The sequence below is a fragment of the Pangasianodon hypophthalmus genome, chromosome 11 (assembly GCF_027358585.1).
Source record: "Pangasianodon hypophthalmus isolate fPanHyp1 chromosome 11, fPanHyp1.pri, whole genome shotgun sequence".
NCBI lineage: Eukaryota > Metazoa > Chordata > Actinopteri > Siluriformes > Pangasiidae > Pangasianodon > Pangasianodon hypophthalmus.
This window is the reverse complement of record NC_069720.1, coordinates 4543851-4555166: the sequence shown is the minus strand read 5'-3', so window position 1 is coordinate 4555166 and position 11316 is coordinate 4543851. Positions and strand designations below refer to the sequence as shown.

At 40.6% G+C, this 11316-nt stretch overlaps 1 protein-coding gene across 1 annotated transcript; it reads left to right on the top strand.

Annotated features, from left to right (window-relative positions):
* The first annotated feature begins 4885 nt into the window (after positions 1-4885).
* Positions 4886-9751, top strand: fgf4 (fibroblast growth factor 4). Its single transcript, XM_026930737.3, has 3 exons — positions 4886-5615; positions 6981-7084; positions 8218-9751. Exons 1-3 carry the CDS (start codon positions 5339-5341, stop codon positions 8392-8394), a joined length of 558 nt encoding a protein of 185 aa, XP_026786538.1. The 5' UTR covers positions 4886-5338; the 3' UTR covers positions 8395-9751.
* Positions 9752-11316: the final 1565 nt, after the last annotated feature.

Genomic DNA, 11316 nt, shown 5'->3' with positions numbered 1-11316 from the left:
GTTAATATTAAATATTAAAAAATGTCATTAGTAAATGCTATGTTTTGCATGTTGCTATTGTAGGGCAATTAAGGGTTTGACTTTTTAAAAAATTCTGAAAATCTCTATAATCCCTTGCAAAGCGAATGCAATGTTCAGTGTTAGAACTAAATAGCAACCTTTTTTTTTTTTTTTTTTTTTAAATAGACTCTTAAGATATTAAGATGTAGAAATTAACTATAAAATGAATGTTTATAGCCTGTCGATTTAACCCACTATTTCTTTTTCTCTATCCAACCACATGCATAAAACACATAATTGCCTGACGCTAAAGAATGATCACTTCTAACCAGTGTGTTTAACATTTGTTCACACTTAAGTCGATCACTCAACCAAATGTTTCCACAAATGACCAGAAGCGCAAGGTTCAGGGTGGTGGAAACTGGTCCAATTAAAATCAGGGCTATTCAGGCTCCTTACCCCGTGGCCCGAGGGTTTCAGAGCGCCGGTCCTCGTGCCTGTCTAATTGGCGTGGTCGGGAATTCCTGCGCTATTCACCCACCGGGCTCTGGGGGGGTTTGGCTGATGCAGACAGGCCTCCTACCGGCCATGTGCGGGGAGCACGGAGTTCAGATGACCTCTGCTCTACAGGAGCACTCCACCTTCCCTATGGGGTGCAGATTGCTTCCCTGTCATTCTCTAAACTCTCAGTACAGGACGTTAGTAAAAGAGCAATGCAGAGACTCACTGTGCTAAAATCCCTAGTGCTGAAATAGCTCTGAGTTACCTGGTCCCCAACACTGGGGACTTTTCTGTGATAAGATGAATGAGAACAGAGAAAATGTCAATTCCATTTGTCAGACGATATTTGCCAAATATCAATTTCCTGCTGTGACTTTATATGTCGCAAGAGCAAAAATAAGTGCACCTACATCCTCTCGATCTCAGTCGCAATAGCCTTTTTTTTATAGGAAACAGGAAAAGATCCACTAACAGGTGTCATGCACTTGCAACAAAAACATTGCTCCTCCTCTCTCTTTAATTATTAAGCAGGATTAGCAGAGAAAACATTATTTGCGACATCATTCATTATGTAATTAATCTGATAGTGAAAATATTGAGACAAGTTCCAATTCAGTTCCATTTAACTGGAAGACATTATTCAAAGTAGTTTGCTATAACCTCCTGTCAATCACATGTGCAAATATGTTATTTCATTTTGGATACAGTCATAGCATGTTTCCTAGTTTATATTTGTTTTTTACATCACATAGTATGTGTTTGCGTCTTAGCAGTTTCATATTGATTATTATAGATAGACCTATTTAGATTTTTCTGTAAAGAAATATGTGAAAATTTAATGTTGTTATAATTCTTGGTTTATAATATGATTTAGAATGCAAGCTTCTAAAACAATTTATTACAATAAATTAAATCTAATGGTTATCAGTGATCCAGGCTACAGGCAGAAGCAGCGCATATATTGCCTGGCTGTAATTTCTATAAATGTCCTATAGAGGGCAGCACTGTTTATCAGATCTATGTAGATGTGTGCCGCTCAAGTACATAAAAAAACTGTAAACTGCTATCTCTCTGGACCCAAACAGCAGGATCACAGGGGCAATAAGCTCCAGCTGTCTTTGCAAAAGATCAAGAGGCAACGGGATGGGATACAATGTCTATGTTTTCTCTTTTTTAGGGATCAATGGTACAGTCATAAGAAGGGCAATATAACAGAGGCTTGCTGATTGCCATGGGTTATAATCATGCCGTAGAAAGGGCGAGGAAGACAGAGACAGGGAATCCTAGTCCACTTTCTCAACAAACCCGAAAAATAATAATATAATAATCCGTTAATTCATTTGACTTCTGGTAATTATTGATCACTGTGGATCCGCTGGTTGAATGGTTTAGTTAATATTAGAGGCACTGCTCTAACTATTTCTCTTTAATTCTACATTTTTATTGGTGCACGTTATCAGAATATAAAATGAGAAATAAAGACGGATACATTTAATTTTTATGTAAAAAAAATGGACTGAATTGCTCTAAACATTAAAAAATAATTGTTGTTTTCTTGTTTTGGTGCAGATCTTTTTTTTATTTTAACATTTCAGTGTGTTCTCTGGATCTTAAATCTTAATGACAACGACAAGGAAGACAATTTCCTTCTGATATCAAAGCGCAAAACTTCCTCCGAGTTGAAATTCATTTTCTGAACGGAGTCGGGTTGCAGCACCATGGAGAGCGGCCGCGCGCGCAGCCGATATTATTATGATTATTAAACGTGAGATAGATATAGAGACAAAAAAAATCCTCCAGAAAAAAAAAACTTCTGTAAACTTCTGTCAGTTCTATTTAAGACCATAAATGATTTGATCTGCACACCGACACAGACGACATATAAATGTAAGACTACAGCCGAATCAAATCTTCATGATCATATAGAGAGATCACAAAGAATAGTAGTAGAGATGTAATAATTCAAACTGCACACATATAACACAAAGCCAGATATATTTATATTTAAGATTTCCCTGAGAAATAGCCTAATATGCTCACATCTAAACGGGCACAGCAACGACACGCCTGTTCAATTGGTATTATAATAAAATCTGCCCCAACAATGGAGCGTTTTTGATCACTGCCTGAGTCCACAACGTCATCTACAAGCGCCGCAGACTAGACACACACGCGCAGAGATCAAACGACGTGTTTCTGTGTGCAGAAGACCCCCATCAGCGGGTAGCATTAGTGAACCACCCAACCTTGGACTGCAGGTTGAGCAAACTCGGGCAACAGCCTGAAATCTAGAAGCATCTGGGACATTTCAGTTTGATGTCTTGGAATAAAGAAAGGGGGTCCTGGCAATAGACAATGAGGTGTAGCCAGACGTGAACGTGAGAAAACGTGTCATCATGACAAGGGGGACAACTGCAGTTATTATGCATTATTATGCAGGATGTTGTAAATTTAAAGTTGTTTTATTATTTTTTTTTCCTTTAGCTGTATGTTCATTTTATAGGCTACATTTAATAGGCTATCTGTCTCTGTAGCCTATGTGTATCAGACACATTGATCTATACTACCATTAACCTGAATTAACATTATAATACTTCTAGAAATACTTCTCAGAAATAAAGGTACCAAGCTGTATGTTTCCTTGTTGCTCTAGTGGTACCACCAAGGGGACATGTTGTGTTCCTTTACTACGGATATGTTCCCTGGAAACCTTGAAAAATGATTTATAATCGGACCTTAAGCACTAATGAAAGCACTACATGCACTTTTCAAGGTATAGTAGACATACTAACTATATAAACATGCCCCTTTGATGGTAGCATCAAGTACAGTGACAAGGAAAGAACAGCTTGGCACCTTGATTTATGCATAATATATATATTTCTTCTTCTTATCTAATATGAGAATGGCAGACAGACAAATGTGACATTTTTGTAGCTGTCAGATATTCTTATGCAAATGGTTTCTCTGTTGACTAATAAACAATAGTTTAAAAAAAAAACCTCAGGTACTTATCCTTGTCACTGGGGTGGTACCTTTGGTTTGTATCTTTCACCTGGAATTGTGAATATGGTCTACCTTTAAAAAGAATTTAAGGTACATTATTGATCCCCTGGTAACTTTATTCTAAAAGCTAAAAGCTTAAAGCTTCCCCACATGCACATTTCTGGTTAAAATATATAGGTATACTAAAGATATAACCTTTGAATGGCACCTCACCAGCCTACAGTTTGGTACCTTTATTTCTGAGCCTGAGGTGTGAGGATGCGAAGAGACACGACATGTCCTTATACATGTCGTTAAGGCTTTTAGTGTCTCCTGTGGTTTTTGGGTTTACGTTGCTGCATCAGTAGGGAGCGCGCATTAGAGGTCCACACCAGCCTGGGGCCACACACACACGCACACACACACACACACACACACACACACACTCGCACACAGACTCACACAGAAGAGGGCTTGACTCATAGTGTTGATGTTTAGTGGTTTCCATTTTTGTGTCCCCCACGCTGCTTCAATGACGCACAACATTCACGACATGACCACTCGACTTGACAAATGGTCAATCTGAGTGATCTCCGTGCTCGGACCATGTCAGTACAACAAACCTGGAACAACCAGGTTTTATGCCTGCAATCAACACCAGACAATAGACTACACCAAACTGCGCTGTCCCTTTGCTGAGAAGCTAATAACAGCGAAAACATGTACACTTGTTCACCATTAAATGGGCACTAATCTGGATCTTACTGGCACTCTTATATTTTGTACCTTTAATATGTATCTTTCGCATGGAAATATGGATATAGTGTACTTGTAACATTGATTTAACAAGCATAAACAGAGTAAAGATTTAAAGGTACAGTGCATGCATTTTTCTAGGGGAAATACTTGAAGGTACCAGACCAAGTGACAAGGAAAGGTATGGTTTAAGACGCGTTTTGTTCTGAGAGAGATAGAGTATTGTTCTCGCAGAGAACATGAGTCAATTTCCTTTTTTGAACCCAGTCTTTAATTAGCATTTCCAATGAATTAAACCTGACTTTTGTTTTTTCCTATTATTGTTCATTTATAAAACTACCTCCTGGCTGACAAAGCCGTTTGTTATCTTGGTGATTTCCGAGTTGACATCCTCTCAAACATAAATTATTTCATCTCTCTCTTGCAATGAAGAGAAACAAACGGAGTGGCTGTAACTGCAGGCTTCTAGGCGGCTAAGAAACGCGACACCCGGATTATTTCCACTCACTTTATAACGCGCCATAAAACTTTCATTATCTTTAAAGCGCCGTTATGACGTTTGTTGAATGAGAGCGCGCACTGACGCTCGCGCGCGCACACACGCTCACACACACACACACACACGGTCGCGCTTGACCAATCGCACGCACGCGCGCTGCCTCCTCGCTAAACCCCACAGCTCATATGCGCGCGTGTTATAAGGACTCGGTCCGCTGTCAGTGGTTCGTGTCTCCCCGTGATGCGGCGCTTGACGCGTGATGTAATTTCTCCACACGCATAAATATAGTTTGTCGGGGCTGAAAAAAGCACGGCATGGCCGAGTTTTGGTGCTGAGCTGTGGTCAAGTCACTCCGGACCTGCAAACTTGGACTCGAGTGTGATTTCAGGGCGCTCGCGCTACCACATCGAGCGCGACTTCATGTCGCTCAACAGCGCGAGCCGCGGCTTCGCCTGTGAGTAAGCGCTTTTGCTCTGTGGAATCTTTTCTGGGGGGCGGCGAGGGGGGACAGTGGACACCAAAATAGACAAAGAGCGTATTTTTAGCGTATTTGAACTCCTGCAGACAGTGACGCGTGCCTCCGTGTTGGTCAGGAGGATGAGTGCTCATTCGGCCCTCTTGCCGTTACTGGTGTTGGGACTCGTGGCGAGCTCGGTGCGCTGCGCTCCTCTGCCCGTGGATCGACGCTGGGAGACTCTTTACTCGCGCTCTTTGGCCCGGATTCCCGGGGAGAAGCGAGAAGTCAACCGGGACAGTGACTATCTCACGGGCATTAAGAGACTGCGGCGCCTCTACTGCAACGTGGGCATTGGGTTTCATCTCCAAGTATTACCCGACGGTAGGATTACTGGGGTGCACAACGAAAACCGTTACAGTAAGTTCCATCATGTGGGCCTATTTTGAGCCGTTGGTCCGAGTGCTTAGGACATATTAGGATACTTTCATTCTTTCAGTACTAACCGAAAATGAACAAAAAAAATCTGTCCTGTCTGATGTCAATATTAATATCAATAGTCTAATAATAAAAGGAAGATATCTATATCCTGAAATATTTTGGTCCAGTGATCTGATGTGTGGATCTACCCAATCACCAATCTACTTTTAAGTCGAACTGATCTGGTGATACAGTAGATGACTAACGTGTCCACTGTAAAACACTTTGGGCTGCTTGATTTTGTCTTATTGTAAAACAATCCACATGTGGAGGCCAACATCTGGGTCCGTGAATGCTTTCCGCACCCTGCTAATACCACACAGGTCTGTGTAACATGAGATGGGTCGGAACCGGGCCAACATGTAAAGTTGTTCCTAAACTTGGGCCTGGGATAAAACCCATCTGTTACGGAAGATTAATCCCAAGGTCTTCTGTATGCCTAATTAATAGCCAAGCCGGATTAAGGTGTATAACAGCAGCAGACGGAGGGTATAATAAGCATATGTCTGTTATTACTACACATGCTATAGCAGTTGCTCAGCAGTCAAAGAGCAGCGCGCCAGGCACTTGTGTATCCAGTATCGATATTGAGATTTGTTTTGTGTCCCCATGGACTATTTTAAGGCATGACATAAAACTGGACAGGGATACATTACATATACGTTTTCATTACATACGCAGGAGCTTCGCAGCACCTCTATAAAGGGTAGGAGGCAACATTCTGAGTAGGACGCACACATTTAGCCTATATTAAACACAACCTAGGCGAAGGATGTGTGCCAAAAGTTTAGAAAGATCTCGAACTTCTATCCAATACATCAACTTAAAAGATGTCTTACTTGGGAAAGGGATCACAAAATCTAATAAGGAGTCTAATAAAAGTGTGGATGAAGTGTAAGTATGTCTATATGTCAGGACAAGTGTTAAAATGTTATATATAAGGGTTGTTCAGGCGTTTAATACAGCCTAGATGTGTGAATGGTTTAAAAAGACACTGAACTCCTCGAATTTGACTTAATTTCAGAGATATAGATACATTAGTCTGAAGATTGCTCCATAACGCAGCTAATACTGAGGAGTCTAAAAATTGGGCAAGTATGGAGGAAGGGTAAAGATCTTCACACGGAATGATAATAGGTGTAGTTTGTGAAACACTCCAGAGGCGGAAAGTACAATTTCCTTCAAGAAGGATGCTGTAGGGTTCTACAATGTAAACAATCCCAACACTTTACAAATGCAGTGGCCTGATATGGCTACAGATATGAGTCACCCAAGGTCATGGATGTATTTTGTTGTTGGTCGCAGGTCTTCTTGAGATATCTCCGGTCGAGCGCGGAGTCGTGACACTGTACGGCGTCCGGAGCGAGCTATTCGTGGCCATGAACAGCAAGGGGAAGCTCTACGGATCTGTGAGTGCACGAGATGATTTACAACCGGTTTCCTCCTGTAGATTTGCTTATCGGAGCCCGATGGCACGTCACCCTGTTCTAGAGTTATAACCCCCCCCCCCCCCCTCCACCACCACCACACACACACCACACACACCACACACACACACACCCTCCACCCCTTCTCTTGTCTATCCTGAGATTGCTTATAGTCGTGTTTTGGTTGTGGGCCCGGATAAACCCGGGAGCGCAGTACATCACTTAGACGCGCGCATTCCATTCTTAGCATTGCGGCCCGGAGCGCGCACCTACTGTCCTGCTCCAGAGTAAAGATGAAGTGGCCAAAGAGACAGGACCACCCACACTGGGTGTAGAACCAACACACACACACACACACACACACACACACCCCAGGCAGCCCATCCCAAACCCACCCAGAATACTGACTAGCAGTCTCAGATTGATTTGGTCTGCACAGAAAAATAGGTAGTCTGTACTAACATCCTTTATAGCCACAAATTGCTTTTGGGAGTCCTTTAAAGATATTTTAAACAGATATTTTATCCCTTGATCCAACAGTTATTTGGACCAATATTTAGATTATTTATTTCTGTTGGATGATGTGTGAATGCTACAGAAGGCTATGATTAGGCTACTCATCTTGAATATCTGAGGTTTCTCAAGATGCTCTTGATGTGCAATCATTTTTTTTTTAAAAACAAGTTGCTTTCAAGATATCTGTGTTACGTATGCATTTTAAAAAAGGGTACTAAGCAGTACCTTTCCTTGTCGCTGGGGTGGTATCCTCCAGGGTGCACCTTTTAAAGGTTACCTTTAGTATCTTTTACCTATAGAAAGTACCTATGGCATCTAAAGGTGCATGCATCTTTAAACTCTAAAAGTAGTTAAGTAAGGTTACACTATATCCATGAAATGAAAGGTGCAAATGATGAAATGATGTAGCCTTCAGATGACCTCTATGCGAGGAGGAAAAGTGCAGTTTAGTGCTATTTTTGCCTTTTTGTTACGCATATTATTTTGCTTCCCTCTTAAACATTACAGAATAATGTTTTTCTTAAGGTTATATTATACACAGCATAAGATTGATATTGTTCCAACCTTTTTTTTCCCCACTCTTTCTTTTTCCGTCCCAGGCGCAGTACACCGACGAGTGCAAATTTAGAGAGACGCTCCTGGCAAACAACTACAACGCGTACGAGTCTGTGGCATACCCGGGCATGTACATCGGACTGAGCAGGACAGGCAAAACAAAAAAAGGAAACCGAGTGTCAACAGCAATGACGGTGACACATTTCTTGCCGAGAATCTAAACGAACACGGGAAGAAGGCACGAGACATGCAGCCAGTGCGGGGGGGAAACCCGGACGATGCACTTTCTCCAAATCTTACACACGAGGTCAAGTGTATCGCATTATTACTCTCTTCTTCATCATCATCATCATCATCATCATCAACATCAACATCAACATCATCATCATCATCTTCATCATCATCATTATTATTATCATGTATATTAGCTTATTTATAATCGTTCGTTTTATATTTCCTTTTAAACAGCCTCTTTCTACGTGTGGAAAAAAACACTTTTAATTTATTTGTTTATTTATCCTTTCTGCTGCTACCGAGTGTTTAATACCTGAAATTCCTACAATTAACTACAATATGGATTTTTGCACTGTTTTTGTTTTGTTTTGTTTTGTTTGTTTGTTTCTTTCTTTAAGGTTAAAAAGAGGAGTGATGGATGCTCTATCCCTCGAAAAGAAAGTGTACTACATCTTAGGCTACGTCTAAAACCGCATATAACCACAGCAAACCACACCTACTGCGCATGCGTGAAAGCTGACGCATGCAAGCTACTATTTTGACCTACTGTTTAGTATGCGTTTTGGACATAGCCTTATGGTGGAGTGCATGTCATGTCGAAAAATGAGCAGAACTCGTCAATATGACTTGGACATATTTATTCTTATAATTACTATTGGCTATGAGTTGTGTTGCTGCAGCTAGATGTAGTCTAATTAGTGATTTTTTTCAGCAGTTAAGACTTGGGAATATAAAGCAAATCATTGTGGGAAAACCTTACACCATCTACTGTCTCAGAAATAAATGTAACAAACTGTATTATTCTTGTCACATTTGTACCTTTAGTATGTATCTTTTACTTGGGAAGGTGCATGTGCTGTACCTTTAATTGATCTTTAGAGTAAAAGGACATCATTCCTTAAGGTCCAATTATGTACCTTATAATATGCTTAAAGGTATAATAATACATATTAATGGTACAAAAGATGATGGTACCACTCCAGCGACAAGCAAGAGATCAGTTTGGTCCCATTATTTCTGAGATTGTATTTTGTATTTTGTTTGCTTATAGACAGTTTGATATAAGTACTTGAACATGCTCCAAGTCATATTCATGACTTCCAAAGTGGCATATGTGAATTGCAGGATTAGCATGAACACAGGATTAGTTCAAGTTTCTTGACTTGTGAAATCATACCAACCCCAATGGTATTACGCACTGAAGCCATTGTCCAATGTCTGAGCTCTGGGGGTCTAACCGAAACAGTATCGGCTTACTCTAGGCCACTGAAAGTGGGCTGTTGAAGTCCTACACCCCTCAAATCTGTTTTTAGCTCTGCTCCAATTGGGTGGGGTGGAGTGGGGGTGTGGGGTGGGGGGCTGAACTCTGAACTTATCCGCTGTCAATCTTTGTCAGATCTATAGAGAGGAAGGTATCTTCAAGTAAAATCCAGACCACTTCATGTAAATGAAATTCGATTCAGTCTTCCCTGTGGTACATTATGGGCCATGGTGGTGATCAGGGAAGTTATAAAAAAAAAAATCAGTATTCATGTATACTGATAAAAGAACTAGAAATGTACGGCCATGGAGTTGAACGTTTTCCACCTCAATCCTCAAGGACCCCTAGACGGACATGTTGCTTGATCCGAGCTCTCAGCACACTTGCACCACTTATTCAGCATTCTTGATTGCTTGGTAGAGGTGTGTTCAGGTCTGGGATAAAGCTTAAATGCAGGAATATTTGGGTTGAGAAACACTATAGTCTATTCATATTCATCTTTTTCTCTTTTTTTTGTGGTTCATTCTTTTATTTATTTATTTTTCTAATTAATTTGATAAGTTCAAAGGAGACATATGTCCCTTTCAGTCATTCTCTACCTCATAATGTTGTTGACCGACAGACTCCTCTTCCCAGTTTTGCTGACGGCAAATGTTTTTCCTGTTGCTGCATCGCCCCTCGGCTGAAGTCCTGGAAGGCCGCTAGCTGCGCCTTGTCACGTTTGAGCTATCTTTACCCTGTGATTTACTTTTAGAAATGATAATCATGGTGGAAATATTTGAAGACAGCTGTGAGACTGCACTATATGCTTGACCGGTAACCCTATATTTTTCTTTATATATTTTGTTAAATAGAACATTGCGTAATTGGTGAAATGCCGAATGGCTGCTTTTTAGGTTGGGTGTTTCAGGAGAAGTAGGCTTACTGCTATAACAGAAAGAGGTTTATCAAATCCATATAGGACTGACTGAGATGATCTCAAGTGAAGCATTCCTTATTATTATTTTTGTTTGTTACAGGTACAAAATTAAATTAGCATGAAAATAGTTTGAGAATGTCCTTTAATTAATTTAAGTCACATGTTTTGTGTTATATGGTGAATGTGGATAAGGATAGGTGGATGACTGGATGGATAGGGGTGATTGTGACTCTGAACTAGGTTCAAATTTGAAAGAAAATCTCTTGTTAGACTGACTCAAGAACAAAAGTCTTTATCAGAAATCACAGCCATATCTATTGCGAAATCTTGAGGAAGAATCAGAGGAATGTGTATTACAGTATTTGTTTAAATCCACTATTTTGCATTGTATAATTCCTCTGCATTATTGATGTTCATGTTTCTCATCTACCTGACCATGGAGAATTATTCATTTTGATTGATTTACCTGAAATGTTGTTGTGTCAGAGGAGCCATTTCCCTCTCCTTACTTCTTCCTTTCCTAGAGCCGTGTCAAACCTCTTTCCAAATGGAGCTGTTTTGCATCATTGTGGATATTGTTTACAATTGGCTGGATGCTCAGTGAAGGCAAATAGCTTCTCTGACCCTCATCATGATCTGGAACAGATACAAATCAACCGGACTAGATTTGCTTAACCAAAAGCGTGCAGTATCAACAAGCACGGCCATGCGCTCCGATGGTAGCAAGAA

Bases quoted from the DNA above. Each gene is read 5' to 3' on its own strand.
- fgf4 (XM_026930737.3), top strand. From the start codon at position 5,339: ATGAGTGCTCATTCGGCCCTCTTGCCGTTACTGGTGTTGGGACTCGTG. The intron at 5,616-6,980 runs GTAAGTTCCATC...TGTTGGTCGCAG, and splicing joins GCACAACGAAAACCGTTACA to GTCTTCTTGAGATATCTCCG. The intron at 7,085-8,217 runs GTGAGTGCACGA...TTTCCGTCCCAG, and splicing joins AGGGGAAGCTCTACGGATCT to GCGCAGTACACCGACGAGTG.